The sequence below is a fragment of the Pseudophryne corroboree genome, chromosome 9 (assembly GCF_028390025.1).
Source record: "Pseudophryne corroboree isolate aPseCor3 chromosome 9, aPseCor3.hap2, whole genome shotgun sequence".
NCBI lineage: Eukaryota > Metazoa > Chordata > Amphibia > Anura > Myobatrachidae > Pseudophryne > Pseudophryne corroboree.
Window position 1 is genome coordinate 250,799,667 of NC_086452.1, and position 23,558 is coordinate 250,823,224.

Here is a 23,558-nt window from a genome sequence, read left to right on the forward strand (position 1 = left end):
CCCCCCCCCAGCGCCCTGCACCCTCAGTGACCGGAGTGTGAAGTGTGTATGAGAAGCAATGGCGCACAGCTGCAGTGCTGTGCGCTACCTTGGTGAAGACAGAAGTCTTCATGCCGCCGATTTTCCGGACTTCTTGCTTCTGGCTCTGTAAGGGGGACGGCGGCGCGGCTCCGGGACCGAACACTAAGGCCAGTTCCATGCGGTCGGTCCCTCTGGAGCTAATGGTGTCCAGTAGCCTAAGAAGCCCAAGCTAGCTGCAAGCAGGTAGGTTCGCTTCTTCTCCCCTTAGTCCCTCGTTGCAGTGAGCCTGTTGCCAGCAGGTCTCACTGTAAAATAAAAAACCTAAAATATACTTTCTTTCTAAGAGCTCAGGAGAGCCCCTAGTGTGCATCCAGCTCGGCCGGGCACAAAAATCTAACTGAGGCTTGGAGGAGGGTCATAGTGGGAGGAGACAGTGCACACCAGGTAGTCTAAAAGCTTTCTTTTAGTTGTGCCCAGACTCCTGCGGAGCCGCTATTCCCCATGGTCCTTTCGGAGTTCCCAGCCTCCACTAGGACGTTAGAGAAATAGGATTTTAATTACCTACCGGTAAATCCTTTTCTCGTAGTCCGCAGAGGATGCTGGGGTCCATTTTAGTACCTTGGGGTATAGACGGTTCCACAGGAGCCTTCGGCACTTTAAGACTTTTCAACAGTGTGAACTGGCTCCTCCCTCTATGCCCCTCCTACAGACCTCCGTATAGGAACAGTGTCCGAGGAGACGGACAACTTCGAGAGAAGAATTTACATTAAACTAGTGGCGAGATTCACACCAGCTTACACCATACAAAACATGTCGCGCCTAACATGGCTTTCAACATAACCCATGCTAACGTGCATGCATAACGCAACAGCAACAGCTGCAAACATCTTAACACATGAGAACCTGTGTAAAAAGATAAAACGTAATTCTGCAGGAAAAATGAGCACTGGGCGGGCGCCCAGCATCCTCTACGGACTACGAAAAAAGGATTTACCGGTAGGTAATTAAAATCTTATTTTCTTTTACGTCCTAGAGCAGCGATTTTCAACCTTTCACGACTCGTGGCACGCCTAACAAGACTTTAAAATTCCCAAGGCACACGATCTTTACCCATGGGGGAAAAAAAACAACATATGTCCCCACAGATATCAAATACATTGGCCTCAACATTTATCAAACACACTGGGCCCCACAATAATTCCACACTGCCCCCCCCCCCAAACACACACAGTAATGGCACACACACTGCACCCCTCACAGCCCCCACAGTAATGGCACACATACTGCCCCCTCCTTCCCTGTAATAGTATACTACTCACAGCCCCCACTGTAATGTCAGCCCGAAGTCCTGTATATCAGAGCTGTAGTAGGATTAGGACAGGGCAGTCCGCACGCTGCAGCATACACCAGCACCAAGCGCAGCGGGAATGAGACGTAGTATGAGTGACTTATCAGCACGTCACCATAGGTCACGGACTGGGCAGCAGGAAAGTTTACTGTGCTGGCCGTGCACGACGACAGGAGAAGGATCCATGTATCGCAGGCTGACGGCGGCAGAGCACTGTCGGCGGCGCACTGTGCAGGGCATCTCTGGTGGCCGGTGAGCCGCGTGAACGGCAGGCTGCGGCACACCTGACAACCGCTGGCGGCACACTAGTGTGCCGCGGCACAGCGGTTGAAAAACGCTGTCCTAGAGGATGCTGGGGTCCATTTTAGTACCATGGGGATGTACCAAAGCTCCCAGTACGGGTGGGAAAGTGCTAATGTTCCTGTAGAACTGACTGGCCAAACTGAAGGTCGTCAGCAGCCAAGGTGTCAAACCTGTAAAACTTAGCAAACGTGTTTGCCCCTGACCAAGTAGCTGCTCGGCAAATTTGCAACGCCGAGACACCCCGAGCAGCCGCCCAGGAAGAACCCACTTTCCTTGTAGAGTGGGTATTTACCGAACTCGGTAACGGCAATCCTGCCATGGAGTACCTCTGATCAAGCGTGTAATAGTCTGCTTAGAAGCAGGACCTCCAATCTTGTTGGGGTCATAGAGGACAAACAAAAGATTCTGTTTTCCTTATCCGAGCCGTTCTTGCAGCATAAGTCCTCAATGCTCTGACGACATCCAAGGGCTTTTGAAAACGGCTGAGGTGTCAGAAGCCACTGGCATCACCACAGGTTGGTTGATATGGAAATAAGACAACCTTTGGAAGAAAATGCTGATGCGTCCGCAGTTCAGCTCTATCTTCATGAAAAATCAAATAAGCCCCTAATTCAGACACTCGTCTGCCTGAGGCCAAGGCCAACAGCATGACCACTTTCCAAGCGAGAAACTTCAACTCTACCTCGTGTAGAGGCTCAAACCAGTCCGATTTAAGGAACTGCAACACCACATTAAGATCCCATGGTGCCGTAGGAGGCACAAAGGGAGGTTGGATGCGCAGAACCCCCTTCACGAACGTCTGGACCCCAGGAAGGGAAGCCAACTGTTTCTGAAAGAAAATGGACAAAGACGAAATTTGAACCTTGATAGACCCTAATCTCAAGCCAGCATCCACACCCGCCTGTAGAAATAGGAGAAGACGTCCTAATTTAAACTCCACTGCAGGAGATTTCTTGGATTCACACCAAGATACATATTTTCTCCAAATACGATGGTAATGTTTGGACGTTACCTCTTTCCTGGCCAGAATAAGTGTGGGAATTACTTCATTGGGAATACCCTTACGGGCTAGGATCTGGCGCTCAACAGTCATGCCGTTAAACGCAGCCGCGGTAAGTCTTGATAAACAAATGGCCCCTGGTGAAGCAGGTCCTCGCGAAGAGGAAGAGGCTGAGGATTTTCCAGTAATAACTCCTGAAGAACTGGATACCAAGCCCTCCTTGGCAAGTCTGGAGCAATGAGAATTGCTTGAACCCTTTTTCTTCTGATGATCTTGAAAACTTATGGTATTAGTGGGAGTGGAGGGAACAGATACACCGACTGAAACACCCACTGGGTCACCAGTGCATCCACTGCTATTGCTTGTGGGTCTCTCGACCTGGAACAATATTTCTGAAGCTTCTTGTTGAGACGTGATGCCATCATATCTACTTGAGGAACGCCCCAACGATCTGCTACCTCTGCAGAGACTTCTGGGTGGAGGCCCCATTCTCCTGGATGGAGATCGTGTCTGCTGAGGAAGTCTGCTTCCCAGTTGTCCACTCCCGGAATGAAAATTGCCGACAGAACTTTTGCATGTCTTTCTGCCCAGAGGAGTATCTTTGTCACCTCTGCCATTACCGCTCTGCTTTTTGTTCCGCCCTGGCGGTTTATGTAAGCTACTGCCCTTACACTGTCTGACTGGATCTGTATGGGACGACCTTGAAGGTGGTGTGCCGCTTGATGAAGGCTGTTGTACGCAGCTCTCAATTCCAGAATGTTTATGTGAAGTAGTACTTCTTGACTTGACCATCGTCCTTGGAAGATTTCCCCTTGCTTGACTGCTCTCAAACCTCGGAGGCTTGCATCTGTGGTCACCAGGATCCAAGTCTGAATCCCGAACCTGCATCCCTCCAGGAGGTGAGAACTTTGAAGCCACCACAAGAGTGAAATTCTGGCTTTTGTTGACCGGATTATCCTCTGGCGCATGTGTAGGTGCGATCCGGACCACTTGTCCAGTAGGTCCCATTGGAACACCCTGGTTTTAAAACTTGTTTGACCATCCTCTGGATCTCCAGAGCCTTTTCCACCAGTAGGAATACTTTCTGTGCTTCAGTGTCCAATATCATTCCCAGAAATGATAACCTCATTGTGGGTTCCAATTGTGATTTTGGAAGGTTTATGATCCAACCGTGCTGTTGAAGCACAGTCAGGTAAAGTGCAATGTTCTGCACTAGTTTCTCCCTGGATCTCGCTTTTATGAGATCGTCCAAGTATGTGATGACTGACTCTTTTCTTGCGAAGAAGAACCATCATCTCTGCCATCACCTTAGTGAATATTCTCGGAGCCGTGGAAAGCCCAAAAGGCAATGGTGGTCAGAGTTGTTCGCTCGTTATTTTTTTGTCGCAACGGAGCGATTAGTCGCTAATGCGCATGCGCAATGTCCGCAGTGCGACTGTGCCAAGTAAATTTGCTATGCAGTTAGGTATTTTACTCACGGCATTACGAGGTTTTTTCTCCGTCCTGGTGATCGTAATGTGATTGACAGGAAGTGGGTGTTTCTGGGCGGAAACTGGCCGTTTTATGGGTGTGTGCGAAAAAATAAGGTTTTACTTACCGATAAATCTATTTCTCGTAGTCCGTAGTGGATGCTGGGGACTCCGTCAGGACCATGGGGAATAGCGGCTCCGCAGGAGACAGGGCACAAAAGTAAAAGCTTTAGGATCAGGTGGTGTGCACTGGCTCCTCCCCCTAGGACCCTCCTCCAAGCCTCAGTTAGGATACTGTGCCCGGACGAGCGTACACAATAAGGAAGGATTTTGAATCCCGGGTAAGACTCATACCAGCCACACCAATCACACTGTACAACCTGTGATCTGAACCCAGTTAACAGCATGATAACAGCGGAGCCTCTGAAAAGATGGCTCACAACAATAATAACACGATTTTTGTAACAATAACTATGTACAAGTATTGCAGACAATCCGCACTTGGGATGGGCGCCCAGCATGCACTACGGACTACGAGAAATAGATTTATCGGTAAGTAAAATCTTATTTTCTCTGACGTTTTAGTGGATGCTGGGGACTCCGTCAGGACCATGGGGATTATACCAAAGCTCCCAAACGGGCGGGAGAGTGCGGATGACTCTGCAGCACCGAATGAGAGAACTCCAGGTCCTCTTTAGCCAGGGTATCAAATTTGTAGAATTTTACAAACGTGTTCTCCCCCGACCACGTAGCTGCTCGGCAGAGTTGTAATGCCGAGACCCCTCGGGCAGCCGCCCAGGATGAGCCCACCTTCCTTGTGGAATGGGCCTTGACAGATTTAGGCTGTGGCAGGCCTGCCACAGAATGTGCAAGTTGAAATGTGCTACAAATCCAACGAGCAATCGTCTGCTTAGAAGCAAGAGCACCCAGTTTGTTGGGTGCATACAGGATAACAGCGAGTCAGTTTTCCTGACTCCAGCCGTCCTGGAAACCTATATTTTCAGGGCCCTGACAACATCTAGCAACTTGGAGTCCTCCAAGTCCCTAGTAGCCGCAGGTACCACAAGGTACCACAATAAGCTGGTTCAGGTGAAACGCTGACACCACCTTAGGAAGAAACTGGGGACGAGTCCGCAGCTCTGCCCTGTCCGAATGGACAATCAGATATGGCTTTTGTGAGACAAAGCCGCCAATTCTGACTCTCGCCTGGCCGAGGCCAGGGCCAACAGCATGGTCACTTTTCATGTGAGATATTTCAAATCCACAGATTTGAGCGGTTTAAAATGTGATTTGAGGAATCCCAGAACTACGTTGAGATCCCACAGTGCCACTGGAGGCACAAAAAGGGGGTTGTATATGCAATACTCCCTTGACAAACTTCTGGACTTCAGGAACTGAAGCCAATTCTTTCTGGAAGAAAATTGACAGGGCCGAAATTTGAACCTTAATGGACCCTAATTTGAGGCCCATAGACACTCCTGTTTGCAGGAAATGCAGGAATCGACCGAGTTGAAATTTCTTCGTGGGGCCTTCCTGGCCTCACACCACGCAACATATTTTCGCCACATGTGGTGATAATGTTTTGCGGTCACCTCCTTCCTGGTTTTGACCAGGGTAGGAATGACCTCTTCCGGAATGCCTTTTTCCCTTAGGATCTGGCGTTCCACCGCCATGCCGTCAAACGCAGCCGCGGTAAGTCTTGGAACAGACCTGGTACTTGCTGAAGCAAGTCCCTTCTTAGCGGCAGAGGCCATGAGTCCTCTGTGAGCATTTCTTGAAGTTCCGGGTGCCACGTCCTTCTTGGCCAATCCGGAGCCACGAGTATAGTTCTTACTCCTCTACGTCTTATAATTCTCAGTACCTTGGTTATGAGAAGCAGAGGAGGGAACACATACACCGACTGGTACACCCACGGTGTTACCAGAACGTCCACAGATATTGCTTGAGGGTCTCTTGACCTGGCGCAATACCTGTCCAGTTTTTTGTTCAGGCGGGACGCCATCATGTCCACCTTTGGTCTTTCCCAACGGTTCACAATCATGTGGAATACTTCCCGATGAAGTCCCCACTCTCCCGGGTGGAGGTCGTGCCTGCTGAGGAAGTCTGCTTCCCAGTTGTCCACTCCCGGAATGAACACTGCTGACAGTGCTATCACATGATTTTTCGCTCAGCAAAGAATCCTTGCAGTTTCTGCCATTGCCCTCCTGCTTCTTGTGCCGCCCTGTCTGTTTACGTGGGCGACTGCCGTGATGTTGTCCCACTGGATCAATACCGGCTGACCTTGAAGCAGAGGTCTTGCTAAGCTTAGAACATTGTAAATTGCCCTTAGCTCCAGTATATTTATGTGGAGAGAAGTCTCCAGACTTGATCACACTCCCTGGAAATTTTTTCCCTGTGTGACTGCTCCCCAGCCTCTCAGGCTGGCATCCGTGGTCACCAGGACCCAGTCCTGAATGCCGAATCTGCGGCCCTTTAGTAGATGAGCACTCTGCAGCCACCGCAGAAGAAACACCCTTGTCCTTGGAGACAGGGTTATCCGCTGATGCATCTGAAGATGCGATCCGGACCATTTTTCCAGCAGATCCCACTGAAAAGTTCTTGCGTGAAATCTACCGAATGGAATCGCTTCGTAAGAAGCCACCATTTTTCCCAGGACCCTTGTGCAATGATGCACTGACACTTTTCCTGGTTTTAGGAGGTTCCTGACTAGCTCGGATAACTCCCTGGCTTTCTTCTCCGGGAGAAACACCTTTTTCTGGACTGTGTCCAGAATCATCCCTGGGAACAGCAGACGTGTCGTCGGAAACAGCTGCGGTTTTGGAATATTTAGAATCCACCCGTGCTGTCGTAGAACTACTTGAGATAGTGCTACTCCGACCTCCAACTGTTCTCTGGACCTTGCCCCTATCAGGAGATCGTCCATTTTCTTTGAAGAAGAATCATCATTTCGGCCATTACCTTGGTAAGGACCCGGGGTGCCGTGGACAATCCAACCGGCAGCGTCTGAAACTGATAGTGACAGTTCTGTACCACGAACCTGAGGTACCCTTGGTGAGAAGGGCAAATTGGGACATGGAGGTAAGCATCCCTGATGTCCCCGGACACCATATAGTCCCCTTCTTCCTGGTTCGCTATCACTGCTCTGAGTGACTCCATCTTGATTTGAACCTTTGTATGTAAGTGTTCAAATATTTCAGATTTAGAATAGGTCTCACCGAGCCGTCTGGCTTCAGTACCACAATATAGTGTGGAATAATACCCCTTTCCTTGTTGTAGGAGGGGTACTTTGATTATCACCTGCTGGGAATACAGCTTGTGAATTGTTTCCACTACTGCCTCCCTGTCGGAGGGAGACGTTGGTAAAGCAGACTTCAGGAACCTGCGAGGGGGAGACGTCTCGAATTTCCAATCTGTACCCCTGGGATACTACTTGTAGGATCCAGGGGTCCACTTGCGAGTGAGCCCACTGCGTGCTGAAACTCTTGAGACGACCCCCCCCACCGCACCTGAGTCCGCTTGTACAGGCCCCAGCGTCATGCTGAGGACTTGGCAGAAGCGGTGGAGGGCTTCTGTTTCTGGGAATGGGCTGCCTGCTGCAGTCTTCTTCCCTTTCCTCTATCCCATGGCAGATATGACTGGCCTTTTGCCCGCTTGCCCTTATGGGGACGAAAGGACTGAGGCTGAAAAGACGTCTTTTTCTCCTTTATACGGCAATACTTCCATGTGCCGTTTGGAATCTGCATCACCTGACCACTGTCGTGTCCATAAACAACTTCTGGCAGATATGGACATCGCACTTACTCTTGATGCCAGAGTGCAAATATCCCTCTGTGCATCTCGCATATATAGAAATGCATCCTTTAAATGCTCTATAGTCAATAAAATACTGTCCCTGTCAAGGGTATCAATATTTTCAGTCAGGGAATCCGACCAAGCCACCCCAGCGCTGCACATCCAGGCTGAGGCGATCGCTGGTCGCAGTATAACACCAGTATGTGTGTATATACTTTTTAGGATATTTTCCAGCCTCCTATCAGCTGGCTCCTTGAGGGCGGCCCTATCTGGAGACGGTACCGCCACTTGTTTTGATAAGCGTGTGAGCGCCTTATCCACCCTAAGGGGTGTTTCCCAACGCGCCCTAACTTCTGGCGGGAAAGGGTATACCGCCAATAATTTTCTATCGGGGGAAACCCACGCATCATCACACACTTCATTTAATTTATCTGATTCAGGAAAAACTACAGGTAGTTTTTTTACACTCCACATAATACCCTTTTTTGTGGTACTTGTATCAGAAATATGTAACACCTCCTTCATTGCCCTTAACAAGTAACGTGTGGCCCTAAAGGAAAATACGTTTGTTTCTTCACCGTCGACACTGGAGTCAGTGTCCGTGTCTGTGTCGACCGACTGAGGTAAAAGGACGTTTTAACGTCGACACTGGAGTCAGTGTCCGTGTCTGTGTCGACCGACTGAGGTAAAAGGACGTTTTAACGCCCCTGACGGTGTTTGAGACGCCTGGACAGGTACTAATTGGTTTGCCGGCCGTCTCATGTCGTCAACCGACCTTGCAGCGTGTTGACATTATCACGTAATTCCTTAAATAAGCCATCCATTCCGGTGTCGACTCCCTAGAGAGTGACATCACCATTACAGGCAATTGCTCCGCCTCCTCACCAACATCGTCCTCATACATGTCGACACACACGTACCGACACACAGCACACACACAGGGAATGCTCTGATAGAGGACAGGACCCCACTAGCCCTTTGGGGAGACAGAGGGAGAGTTTGCCAGCACACACCAAAAACGCTATAATTATACAGGGACAACCTTTATATAAGTGTTTTTCCCTTATAGCATTTTAATATATATAGTCATATCGCCAAATAAGTGCCCCCCCTCTCTGTTTTAACCCTGTTTCTGTAGTGCAGTGCAGGGGAGAGCCTGGGAGCCTTCCCACCAGCATTTCTGTGAGGGAAAATGGCGCTGTGTGCTGAGAATAGGCCCCGCCCCCTTTTCGGTGGGCTTCTTCTCCCGTTTCTCTGAGACCTGGCAGGGGTTAAATACATCCATATAGCCCCCAGGGGCTATATGTGATGTATTTTTAGCCAGAATAAGGTACTATCATTGCTGCCCAGGGCGCCCCCCCCAGCGCCCTGCACCCTCAGTGACCGCTGCTATGAAGTGTGCTGACAACAATGGCGCACAGCTGCAGTGCTGTGCGCTACCTTATGAAGACTGAAAAGTCTTCTGCCGCCGGTTTCTGGACCTCTTCACTTTTCGGCATCTGCAAGGGGGTCGGCGGCGCGGCTCCGGGACGAACCCCAGGGTGAGACCTGTGTTCCGACTCCCTCTGGAGCTAATGGTGTCCAGTAGCCTAAGAAGCCAATCCATCCTGCACGCAGGTGAGTTCACTTCTCTCCCCTAAGTCCCTCGATGCAGTGAGCCTGTTGCCAGCAGGACTCACTGAAAATAAAAAACCTAACAAAACTTTTACTCTAAGCAGCTCTTTAGGAGAGCCACCTAGATTGCACCCTTCTCGGCCGGGCACACGTATCCTTCTGGATAAATTTCTTCTCTGGATTAGCCCAGGATTCTTCAAAGAACGCATTCAAATCCTTTGACGGAGGTAAAGTCACAACCTGCTTTATATTTAATTTCAAATAATCCTTTTCCTTAGGGACCAGTGTTGTTTCAGGAAACTCCAACACTTCCTTTATAGCATGCAAAGGATAGGTACAATAGGGTGCGCAGATATGACAGAAATGATGAAGGCAACAAAATATATACTTCCCTTAATACTTAACACATGCAAGAGATGGTATTATGTTTCCAGATGCATCATGGTTTCTTTGCTGGAATAGTGGTCTTTCAAAGACTGTTTGTATCCTTCTCCTCCTTATAGGAGTGTGTCCCCAGGTTTGTGAGAGCTCAGCAGGAAGTAGGCTACCTGGTCTCTGCAGACTGTGGAGCTGGTGCTTCCCAAGCTGGACACACTCCTATAAGGAGGAGAAGGATACAAGCAGTCTTTGAAAGACCGCTATTCCAGCAAAGAAACCATGATGCATCTGGAAACATAATACCATCTCTTGCATGTGTTAAGTATTAAGGGAAGTATTTATTTTGTTGCCTTCATCATTTCTATCATATCTGCGCACCCTATTGTACCTATCCTTTGCATGCTTGTTCAAACATTTTGGTAAAAGGGAATACCACTGGTCCAAAGGGGGTTGCTGCAAATATAGTACAAAATTGGCACCACATTAGCTCTTTAGACCCTTCTTCTACCACTTCCTTTATAGCAACTATCATATATTGTATGCTTTTGGCTAATTTGGGGTCTACCCCTCTCAAATCCCCAGTGTTGACATCAGAGTCGGAAACTGTGTATGTGTCCCCTTGCATTATCTGGGCCAGAGACCTTTTCTGGGAACTGGATGGGACCAGAGTGGATGATATGGAGGGGTCAGTAAACAGTGCATCCTCCACAATATTAAGTCTGTTGTTCAGACTCCGGCTCCTTCTGAGAGGGAAGGGCCCCATATTACCCTCTTGTGCATCTAAAATGGGTTCTTCCTGGGAAGAAGCCTCCCCAATGTCTGACATGTTACACACTTGTACGTACACACACACACACACCCCTATCACACAGGGGAGCTATTGGGGACAGACTCACACTAAAGTCTGTCAGAGAGACACAGAGGGATTTGCCAGTCCACACACTGCTCCTTATTGTGAATTGTGGAAATATTACCCACTTACAGCGCATATACCAATAATAGGCCCACAGACCTAATTATAATGAACACTCTCTGCCCCTTCTATAACACCCTGTACTTGTATCAGCGTTGTCATGAGGAGAAACAGCGTTCAGGAGCTTCACACTGGAGTGTTTCTGCAGGAGAAAATATCACCCAGTGAGTGTTCTGGCAAGTCTGAGGAGAAGCCCCGCCCTTCAGCCTCAGCAATGTAATATTTATACTGGCTGGGGATGGCACATCAGCGGCTGTACATGTATGTACCCTTTTTGCCAGTGAGAGTAAGGTTTTACCAGTGCTCTGCACCCTTGTGCTGAGAGACATGGCGCGCAGCGTCGCGCCGCGTGTACCTGTATGCCGCCAACGATGACCGAAGGATCCCCTCTCTGCAGGACTCCAGTAATATACTCACCAGCCTTCTGATTTCTGGCTCTGTTAGGGGGTGGCGGCAGTGCTGTGGGAGTGAACACTGGCCAGGCTTGGGCTGTGTTTAGTACCCTTCAGGAGCTAATGGTGTCCTGTCAGCGGAAGCAGAACCATTAACTGAGAAGTTGGTTCCTACTTCCCCCCCTAAGTCCCACGAAGCAGGGAAACTGTTGCCAGCAGCTTCCCTATAAAATAAAAAACCTAAGAAAGTATTTTTCCAGCAAAGCTCTGTAGAGCTCCACTAGTGTGCATCCAGTCGCCTGGGCACATTTTCAAAACTGAGGTCTGGAGGAGGGGCATAGAGGCAGGAGCCAGTTCACACTGTTGAAAAGTCTTAAAGTGCCGAAGGCTCCTGTGGAACCGTCTATACCCCATGGTACTAAAATAGACCCCAGCATCCTCTAGGACGTAAGAGAAACAATGATGGAAAAGATTGGTGCAGACACCATTGCTATGCTATGGATTTTCTATAATGTCCGTGCGCACAGACCATCCATTCATCAAAAGGATCACAGATCCCCAATTAAGTGCAGTCTGTAGTCTGGTCACTGCCTGACAGAGAAGTTGTACTGAATATTATGAAGATGGGGAGCACCGTTGCGTAAAGAAAGGTTGTAGATTTCATAAAATCACCCTGCTTCATTCTCTGAGCCATACAAAGCAACTTGTCAAAGTGCTTGAGATTTAAATCAGGTATGTCAGGCCTTATAAAACACATTTTAAATCCTCATACTACTGAAGATAGAGTAAATAAAAGCATGTGAATTTGAGAAGACTCAGATAATAATACAGATACATTAATTAATATGGCTCTGATAATACAGAGGCAGTATTTGTTCAAAGAACTGGTGCAGCTTTATTTAGAGAAAATATATTTTTTCAGAATTGAATAATATAAACCTCTGTTTTCTAGAAATAAAGAACATTTGCGGCCTCTCCCCCTGAAGCAGACTAGATAGGTGGGATGTAATGGAGTCCGAGATCGCCGGAGGTGTGGGATGCCATCCGATGTCAGATGTCTTTTTTTAAAGGGGCAATCACTTACACAAAGCATGGTTTTGCCTTGAAAGTGATTGCACCTTAAAAACAATGTCAGAGATCGGCCGGCATCCCGCACCTCCGATGACCTCGGATGCCATTACATCCTGCAGTATAACTCTGTTTTGGTGCAGAGCTCTCCATCTGGTCACATAGAATTACCCCAAAGTTTACCTGTTTATTGCTTGTATTTTAAGGCCCTTTTCGATACTATCACTCAGTGCTTGCTGATTATTATGTTTGTTGATCCTGGCCAAAACTCTTTCCTGGTGAGCTTCATATTCATCTCGACTTGGGTAGATTTTACTGATAAGTGCATCAAAATTTGGGTCTGGCCGTAATGATCTTTTGGAGACTAGTTTTTTGCGACATGTTGGGCACTCTTTATTTCTGAAGGGAAAAAAAAAAAAAAAACATGTTAAAAGAAGTAGTAGTAGTAGTAGCAGTAATAATAATAATATTGCTGTATTATGATATTCTTTGAAAAGATTAAGAAAAATAAGAATTTACTTACCGATAATTCTATTTCTCGGAGTCCGTAGTGGATGCTGGGGTTCCTGAAAGGACCATGGGGAATAGCGGCTCCGCAGGAGACAGGGCACAAAAAAGTAAAGCTTTAGGATCAGGTGGTGTGCACTGGCTCCTCCCCCTATGACCCTCCTCCAAGCCAGTTAGGTACTGTGCCCGGACGAGCGTACACAATAAGGGAGGAATTTTGAATCCCGGGTAAGACTCATACCAGCCACACCAATCACACCGTACAACTTGTGATCTAAACCCAGTTAACAGTATGATAACAGCGGAGCCTCTGAAAAGATGGCTCACAACAATAATAACCCGATTTTTGTAACTATGTACAAGTATTGCAGATAATCCGCACTTGGGATGGGCGCCCAGCATCCACTACGGACTCCGAGAAATAGAATTATCGGTAAGTAAATTCTTATTTTCTCTATCGTCCTAGTGGATGCTGGGGTTCCTGAAAGGACCATGGGGATTATACCAAAGCTCCCAAACGGGCGGGAGAGTGCGGATGACTCTGCAGCACCGAATGAGAGAACTCCAGGTCCTCTTTTGCCAGGATATCAAATTTGTAGAAATTTACAAACGTGTTCTCCCCTGACCACGTAGCTGCTCGGCAGAGTTGTAATGCCGAGACCTCTCGGGCAGCCGCCCAAGATGAGCCCACCTTCCTTGTGGAATGGGCCTTAACCGATTTAGACTGTGGCAGGCCTGCCTCAGAATGTGCAAGTTGAATTGTGTTACAAATCCAACGAGCAATCGACTGCTTAGAAGCAGGCGCACCCAACTTGTTGGGTGCATACAGTATAAACAGCGAGTCAGATTTTCTGACTCCAGCTGTCCTGGAACATATTTTCAGGGCCCTGACAACTTCTAGCAACTTGGAGTCCTCCAAGTCCCTAGTAGGTGCAAGGCACCACAATAAGCTGGTTCAGGTGAAACACTGACACCACCTTAGGGAGAGAACTGGGGACGAGTCCGCAGCTCTGCCCTGTCCGAATGGACAAACAGATATGGGCTTTTTTGAGAAAAAACCACCAATTTGACACTCGCCTGGTCCAGGCCAGGGCCAAGAGCATGGTCACTTTTTATGTGAGATGCTTCAAATCCACAGATTTGACTGGTTTTAAACCAATGTGATTTGAGGAATCCCAGAACTACGTTGAGATCCCACAGTGCCACTGGAGGCACAAAAAGGGGTTTTGTATATACAATACTCCCTTGACAAACTTCTGGACTTCAGGAACTGAAGCCAATTCTTTCTGGAAGAAAATTTACAGGGCCGAATTTGAACCTTAATGGACCCCAATTTGAGGCCCATAGACACTCCTGTTTGCAGGAAATGCAGGAAACGACCGAGTTGAAATTTCTTTGTGGGGCCTTCCTGGCCTCACACCACGCAACATATTTTCGCCACACGTGGTGATAATGTTGTGCGGTCACCTCCTTTCTGGCTTTGACCAGGGTAGGAATGACCTCTTCCGGAATGCCTTTTTTCCCTTAGGATCCGGCTTTCCATCTCCATGCCGACAAACGCAGCTGCGGTAAGTCTTGGAACAGACATGGTACTTGCTGAAGCAAGTCCCTTCTTAGCGGCAGAGGCCATAAGACCTCTGTAAGCATCTCTTGAAGTTCCGGGTACCAAGTCCTCCTTGGCCAATCCGGAGCCATGAGTATAGTTCTTACTCCTCTACGTCTTATAATTCTCAGCACCTTAGGTATGAGAAGCAGAGGAGGGAACACATACACCGACTGGTACACCCACGGTGTTACCAGAACGTCCACATCTATTGCCTGAGGGTCTCTTGACCTGGCGCAATACCTGTCCCGTTTTTTGTTCAGACGGGACGCCATCATGTCCAACTTTGGTATTACCCAACGGTTTACAATCATGTGGAAAAAACTTCTCAATGAAGTTTCCACTCTCCCGGGTGGAGGTCGTGCTGAGGAAGTCTGCTTCCCAGTTTCCATTCCCGGGATGAAAAACTGCTGACAGTGTTATCACATGATTTTCCGCCCAGCGAAAAGTCCTTGCAGTTTCTGCCATTGCCCTCCTGCTTCTTGTGTCGCCCTGTCTGTTTACGTGGGCGACTGCCGTGATGTTTTTCCCACTGGATCAATACCGGCTGACCTTGAAGCAGAGGTCTTGCTAAGCTTAGAGCATTATAAATTTACCCTTAGCTCCAGTATATTTATGTGGAGAAAAGTCTCCATACTTGATCACACTCCCTGGAAATTTTTCCCTTGTGTGACTGCTCCCCAGCCTCTCAGGCTGGGCTCCGTGGTTACCAGCATCCAATCCTGAATGCCGAATCTGCGGCCCTCTAGAAGATGAGCACTCTATAACCACCACAGGAGAGACACCCTTGTCCTTGGATATTGGGTTATCCGCTGATGCATCTGAAGATGCGATCCGGACCATTTGTCCAGCAGATCCCACTGAAAAGTTCTTACGTGAAATCTGCCGAATGGAATTGCTTCGTAGGAAGCCACCATTTTTACCAGGACCCTTGTGCAATGATGCACTGTTTTTAGGAGGTTCCTGACTTGCTCGGATAACTCCCTGGCTTTCTCTTCCGGGAGAAACACCTTTTTCTGGACTGTGTCCAGAATCATCCCTAGGCACAGCAGACGTGTCGTCGGGATCAGCTGCGATTTTGGAATATTTAGAATCCACCCGTGCTGATTGTAGCAGTATCCGAGATAGTGCTACTCCGACCTCCAACTGTTCCCTGGACTATGCCCCTATCAGGAGATCGTCCAAGTAAGGGATAATTTAGACGCCTTTTCTTCGAAGAAGAATCATCAATTCGGCCATTACCTTGGTAAAGACCCCTGGGTGCCGTGGACAATCCAAACGGCAGCGTCTGAAACTGATAGTGACAGTTCTGCACCACGAACCTGAGGTACCCTTAGTGAGAAGGGCAAATTTGGGACATAGAGGTAAGCATCCCTGATGTCCCGGGACACTATATAGTCCCCTTCTTCCTGGTTCGTTATCACTGCTCTGAGTGACTTCATCTTAATTTGAACCTTTGTAAGTGTTCAAAAAAAAATTTTTAGAATAAGTCTCACCTAGCCTTCTGGCTTCAGTACCACAATATAGTGTGGAATAATACCCCTTTTCTGTAGTAGGAGGGGTAATTTAATTGTCACCTGCTGGGAATACAGCTTGTGAATTTTTTCCCATACTACCTCCTTGTCGGAGGGAGACTTGGTAAAGCAGACTTCAGGAGCCTGCGAAGGGGAAACGTCTCGACATTCCCATCTGTACCCCCGGGATACTACTTGTAGGATCCAGGGGTCCTGTACGGTCTCAGCGCCATGCTGAGAACTTGTCAGACGCGGTGAAACGCTTCTGTTCCTGGGAATAGGCTGCCTGCTGCAGTCTTCTTCCCTTTCCTCTATCCCTGGGCAGATATGATCTTATAGGGACGAGAGGACTGAGGCTGAAAAGACGGTGTCTTTTTCTGCAGAGATGTGACTTAGGGTAAAAAACGGTGGATTTTCCAGCAGTTGCCGTGACCACCAGGTCCGATGGACCGACCCCAAACAAGTCCTCATCCTTTATACGGCCATACTGTGCCGTTTGGAATCTGCATCACCTGACCACTGTCGTGTCCATAACATCTTCTGGCAGTTATGGACATCGCGTTTATTCATGATGCCAGAGTGCAAATATCCCTCTGTGCATCTCGCATATATAGAAATGCTCTATAGTCAATAAAATACTGTCCCTGTCAAGGGTATCAATATTTTTAGTCAGGGAATCCGACCAAGCCACCCTAGCTCTGCACATCCAGGCTGAGGCGATCGCTGGCCGCAGTATAACACCAGTATGTGTGTATATACTTTTTATTATATTTTCCAGCCTTGTCAGCTGGTCCTTGAGGACGGCCCTATCTATAGACGGTACCGCCACTTGTTTTGATAAGCGTGTGAGCGCCTTATCCACCTTAAGGGGTGTTTCCCAACGCGCCCTAACTTCTGGCGGGAAAGGGTATACCGCCCATAATTTTCTATCGGGGGGAACCCACGCATCATCACACACTTTATTTAATTTATCTGATTCAGGAAAAACTATGGTAGTTTTTTCACATCCCACATAATACCCTCTTTTGTGGTACTTGTAGTATCAGAAATACGTAACACCTCCTTCATTGCCTTTAACGTGTGGCCCTAATAAGGAATACGTTTGTTTATTCACCGTCGACACTGGATTCAGTGTCCCTGTCTGTGTCTGTGTCGACCGACTAAAGTAAACGGGCGTTTTAAAACCCTTGACGGTGTTTTTGAGACGTCTGGACCGTACTAATTGTTTGTCGGCCGTCTCATGTCGTCAACCGACCTTGCAGCGTGTTGACATTATCACGTAATTTCCTAAATAAGCCATCCATTCCGGTGTCGACTCCCTAGAGAGTGACATCACCATTACAGGCAATTGCTCCGCCTCCTCACCAACATCGTCCTCCTACCTGTCGACACACACGTACCGACACACAGCACACACACAGGGAATGCTCTGATAGAGGACAGGACCCACTAGCCCTTTGGAGAGACAGAGGGAGAGTTTGCCAGCACACACCAAAAAACGCTATAATTATATAGGGACAACCTTATATAAGTGTTTTCCCTTATAGCATCTTAATATATATATAAGCATATCGCCAAATTAGTGCCCCCCCTCTCTGTTTTAACCCTGTTTCTGTAGTGCAGTGCAGGGGAGAGCCTGGGAGCCTTCCCTCCAGCCTTTCTGTGAGGGAAAATGGCGCTGTGTGCTGAGGAGATAGGCCCCGCCCCTTTTTCGGCGGCCTCGTCTCCCGCTCTTAACGGATTCTGGCAGGGGTTAAATATCTCCATATAGCCTCCGGAGGCTATATGTGAGGTATTTTTAGCCAAAATAGGTATTCATTTGCCTCCCAGGGCGCCCCCCTCCCAGCGCCCTGCACCCTCAGTGACTGCCGTGTGAAGTGTGCTGAGAGGAAAATGGCGCACAGCTGCAGTGCTGTGCGCTACCTTTAGAAGACTGAGGAGTCTTCTGCCGCCGATTCTGGACCTCTTCTTACTTCAGCATCTGCAAGGGGGCCGGCGGCAAGGCTCCGGTGACCATCCAGGCTGTACCTGTGATCGTCCCTCTGGAGCTGATGTCCAGTAGCCAAGAAGCCAATCCATCCTGCACGCAGGTGAGTTCACTTCTTCTCCCCTAAGTCCCTCGTTGCAGTGATCCTGTTGCCAGCAGGACTCACTGTAAAATAAAAAACCTAAGCTAAACTTTCCTAAGCAGCTCTTTAGGAGAGCCACCTAGATTGCACCCTTCTCGGCCGGGCACAAAAATCTAACTGGCTTGGAGGAGGGTCATAGGGGGAGGAGCCTGTGCACACCACCTGATCCTAAAGCTTTACTTTTTTGTGCCCTGTCTCCTGCGGAGCCGCTATTCCCCATGGTCCTTTCAGGAACCCCAGCATCCACTAGGACGATAGAGAAATACATATAAATAGAAAAAAAAGCTAAAAACTGTTCTATCCCAAACTAGTTGGCCCTCAAATTTTATCCATTCCATTATTTATTTGCATACTTTAAATTACTGAAAACTGCTGTTGGAGACATAGCTATGAGACACTGAAATTCTTGAAGCAATAACGCAACATTTCTACGGGTTATTCGATGCGACCACAATTTACCTTTCCCGGTGCCAATGCGCACAGCAGGTCCCATCCTGCACGCCCGGTATTCGCAGGGTAGCGACGCTGCATTGCAGGGGCAGGACACTCTAAATGGGGGCAGGGCCATTTTCAAGGTGGCTGCGTAATGTCACACGCAGCCGTTCTGATGGAAAAAATGGCGGCGACATGCCTCCCTGGGCGGCCTTGCCCTGCAATGGGAGGCTCCCAGCATGCGATAGAGACACATGCAGATTCTGCCTTTTAGCAGAATCTGCAATCCAATCTGAATCAGGTCCTTAGTGTCCAAATTATATTAAGAATCATTGGGAAAAAAGTACTTAGTATTACAAAGCGTAATCTAAGGATCACCAAAGGAAGTAGTGTCACTAACAGCATGAGACTTACTTAAAATAGATCATTTTCAAAACAAATTGCTTATTGCCAATATTATTTAGTAAAATATAATTTTAGTATTCTCATAAACAAGATCAATAGCACATATCCATTACTGTTGAACTTGTAACTTATTTTCTAGAATCGTTGTACAGGTTGAGTCTCCCTTATCCAAAATGCTTGGAACCAGAAGTTTTTGGTTATTGGATTTTTCCGTATTTTGGAATAATTGCATACCATAATGAGATATCATGGTGATGGGACCCAAGTCTAAGCACAGAATGCATTTATGTTTCATATACACCTTATACACACAGCCTGAAGGTCATTTAATACAATATTTTTAATAACTGTGTATTAAACAAAGTTTGTGTACATTAAGCCATCAGAAAACAAAGGTTTCACTATCTCAGTCTCAGTCCAAAAATTCCGTATTTCGGAATAATTGGATATGGGATACGCAACCTGTATTTATTTTTTTCTACTTTCAGGATAATTTTTTACTATGAAGCACAAAAATATTTATATAATTAAATAAAAACTGAGCTCCCTCCTCAGCGTCTGCATCTTGATAGGGTGAGGATAACACCCTTTCAGCAGGTCTTCCTTAGCCGCCCCAGGCACAATTTGCAGTGCTGACTTCAATTAATTTTAGTATTTATATAATTGGTCCAATGTTACTATAACCTTATTTCTACCTATTCCCTGAATAAATATAAAATTGCTTTGGTAAACTAAAAAAGCAAAAACATTGTAACAAGCACAAAATGTGAATATTGCTCTAGTCTTTGACATGAAAACCACCCTTGTACATGAATTGGTTACACCCACATGGCTACTTTTTAAATAGACCACCATGGTAAATAAAGAGATTCTAAAAGGAAGAAATATTCAGGAGTGAAGGCTCTCTCCAGGTTGACATTCTGCAATCATCAACTTGAGCTGCATAGACTAATGGGGAAATGTCTCAGTTGTATTTTTGCATATGTTTAGGGATTTAATAAGCCTGTGTACAATAAAGCAAGAGAGCAGTCCCCATAATGCATTAGAGAGTGTACAACACACAAAAACGTTAATGCGTATAATGATACCATTTTCATATGCTGGACAGAGGGTGTGGCCAAAACTGAAGATGATGTAAAAAATAAGAATTTACTTACCGATAATTCTATTTCTCGTAGTCCGTAGTGGATGCTGGGGACTCCGTCAGGACCATGGGGATAGCGGCTCCGCAGGAGACAGGGCACAAAAGTAAAAGCTTTAGGATCAGGTGGTGTGCACTGGCTCCTCCCCCTATGACCCTCCTCCAAGCCTCAGTTAGGATACTGTGCCCGGACGAGCGTACACAATAAGGAAGGATTTTGAATCCCGGGTAAGACTCATACCAGCCACACCAATCACACTGTACAACCTGTGATCTGAACCCAGTTAACAGCATGATAACAGCGGAGCCTCTGAAAAGATGGTTCACAACAATAATAACCCGATTTTTGTAACAATAACTATGTACAAGTATTGCAGACAATCCGCACTTGGGATGGGCGCCCAGCATCCACTACGGACTACGAGAAATAGAATTATCGGTAAGTAAATTCTTATTTTCTCTGACGTCCTAAGTGGATGCTGGGGACTCCGTCAGGACCATGGGGATTATACCAAAGCTCCCAAACGGGCGGGAGAGTGCGGATGACTCTGCAGCACCGAGTGAGAGAACTCCAGGTCCTCCTCAGCCAGGGTGTGCCCCTGACCAAGTAGCAGCTCGGCAAAGTTGTAAAGCCGAGACCCCTCGGGCAGCCGCCCAAGATGAGCCCACCTTCCTTGTGGAATGGGCATTTACATATTTTGGCTGTGGCAGGCCTGCCACAGAATGTGCAAGCTGAATTGTACTACACATCCAACTAGCAATCGTCTGCTTAGAAGCAAGAGCACCCAGTTTGTTGGGTGCATACAGGATAACAGCAAGTCAGTTTTCCTGACTCCAGCCGTCCTGGAAACCTATATTTTCAGGGCCCTGACAACATCTAGCAACTTGGAGTCCTTCAAGTCCCTAGTAGCCGCAGGTACCACAATAAGCTGGTTCAGGTGAAACGCTGACCCACCTTAGGGAGAAACTGGGGACGAGTCCGCAGCTCTGCCCTGTCCGAATGGACAATCAGATATGGGCTTTTGTGAGACAAAGCCGCCAATTCTGACACTCGCCTGGCCGAGGCCAGGGCCAACATCATGGTCACTTTCCATGTGAAATATTTCAAATCCACAGATTTGAGCGGTTTAAACCAATGTGATTTGAGGAATCCCAGAACTACGTTGAGATCCCACAGTGCCACTGGAGGCACAAAAGGGGGTTGTATATGCAGTACTCCCTTGACAAACTTCTGGACTTCAGGAACTGAAGCCAATTCTTTCTGGAAGAAAATCGACAGGGCCGAAATTTGAACCTTAATGGACCCCAATTTGAGGCCCATAGACACTCCTGTTTGCAGGAAATGCAGGAATCGACAGAGTTGAAATTTCTTCGTGGGGCCTTCCTGGCCTCACACCACGCAACATATTTTCGCCACATGTGGTGATAATGTTGTGCGGTCACCTCCTTCCTGGCTTTGACCAGGGTAGGAATGACCTCTTCCGGAATGCCTTTTTCCCTTAGGATCCGGCGTTCAAACGCCATGCCGTCAAACGCAGCCGCGGTAAGTCTTGGAACAGACATGGTACTTGCTGAAGCAAGTCCCTTCTTAGCGGCAGAGGCCATGAGTCCTCTGTGAGCATCTCTTGAAGTTCCGGGTACCAAGTCCTCCTTGGCCAATCCGGAGCCACGAGTATAGTTCTTACTCCTCTACGTCTTATAATTCTCAGTACCTTAGGTATGAGAAGCAGAGGAGGGAACACATACACCGACTGGTACACCCACGGTGTTACCAGACCGTCCACAGCTATTGCCTGAGGGTCTCTTGACCTGGCGCAATACCTGTCCAGTTTTTTGTTCAGGCGGGACGCCATCATGTCCACCTTTGGTCTTTCCCAACGGTTCACAATCATGTGGAAGACTTCCCGATGAAGTCCCCACTCTCCCGGGTGGAGGTCGTGCTGAGGAAGTCTGCTTCCCAGTTGTCCACTCCCGGAATGAACACTGCTGACAGTGCTATCACATGATTTTCCGCCCAGCGAAGAATCCTTGCAGTTTCTGCCATTGCCCTCCTGCTTCTTGTGCCGCCCTGTCTGTTTACGTGGGCGACTGCCGTGATGTTGTCCCACTGGATCAATACCGGCTGACCTTGAAGCAGAGGTCTTGCTAAGCTTAGAGCATTGTAAATTGCTCTTAGCTCCAGTATATTTATGTGGAGAGAAGTCTCCAGACTTGATCACACTCCCTGGAAATTTTTTCCTTGTGTGACTGCTCCCCAGCCTTTCAGGCTGGCATCCGTGGTCACCAGGACCCAGTCCTGAATGCCGAATCTGTGGCCCTTTAGTAGATGAGCACTCTGCAGCCACCACAGAAGAGACACCCTTGTCCTTGGAGACAGGGTTATCCGCTGATGCATCTGAAGATGCGATCCGGACCATTTTTCCAGCAGATCCCACTGAAAAGTTCTTGCGTGAAATCTGCCGAATGGAATCGCTTCGTAAGAAGCCGCCATTTTTCCCAGGACCCTTGTGCAATGATGCACTGACACTTTTCCTGGTTTTAGGAGGTTCCTGACTAGCTCGGATAACTCCCTGGCTTTCTCCTCCGGGAGAAACACCTTTTTCTGGACTGTGTCCAGAATCATCCCTAGGAACAGCAGACGTGTCGTCAGAGACAGCTGCGATTTTGGAATATTTAGAATCCACCCGTGCTGTCGTAGAACTACTTGAGATAGTGCTACTCCGACCTCCAACTGTTCTCTGGACCTTGCCCTTATCAGGAGATCGTCCAAGTAAGGGATAATTAAGACGCCTTTTCTTTGAAGAAGAATCATCATTTCGGCCATTACCTTGGTAAAGACCCGGGGTGCCGTGGACAATCCAAACGGCAGCGTCTGAAACTGATAGTGACAGTTTTGTACCACGAACCTGAGGTACCCTTGGTGAGAAGGGCAAATTGGGACATGGAGGTAAGCATCCTTGATGTCCAGGGACACCATATAGTCCCCTTCTTCCTGGTTCGCTATCACTGCTCTGAGTGACTCCATCTTGATTTGAACCTTTGTATGTAAGTGTTCAAATATTTCAGATTTAGAATAGGTCTCACCGAGCCGTCTGGCTTCAGTACCACAATATAGTGTGGAATAATACCCCTTTCCTTGTTGTAGGAGGGGTACTTTGATTATCACCTGCTGGGAATACAGCTTGTGAATTGTTTCCAATACTGCCTCCCTGTCGGAGGGAGACGTTGGTAAAGCAGACTTCAGGAACCTGCGAGGGGGAGAAGTCTCGAATTTCCAATCTGTACCCCTGGGATACTACTTGTAGGATCCAGGGGTCCACTTGCGAGTGAGCCCACTGCGCGCTGAAACTCTTGAGACGACCCCCCACCGCACCTGAGTCCGCTTGTACGGCCCCAGCGTCATGCTGAGGACTTGGCAAAAGCGGTGGAGGGCTTCTGTTCCTGGGAATGGGCTGCCTGCTGCAGTCTT

The 23,558-nt window shown here is 47.9% G+C and overlaps 1 protein-coding gene across 4 annotated transcripts in view; it reads right to left on the reverse strand.

Moving 5' to 3' along the window:
• The window catches only part of RNF2 (ring finger protein 2), a 128,613-nt gene that overhangs the window by 67,548 nt on the left and 37,507 nt on the right, over positions 1-23,558 (reverse strand). For all 4 annotated transcript variants that reach the window (XM_063940203.1, XM_063940202.1, XM_063940201.1 and 1 more), the window contains exon 4: positions 12,542-12,757. In XM_063940203.1, the coding sequence (XP_063796273.1) occupies positions 12,542-12,757 (216 nt within the window). The remainder of the gene's footprint in view (positions 1-12,541; positions 12,758-23,558) is intronic.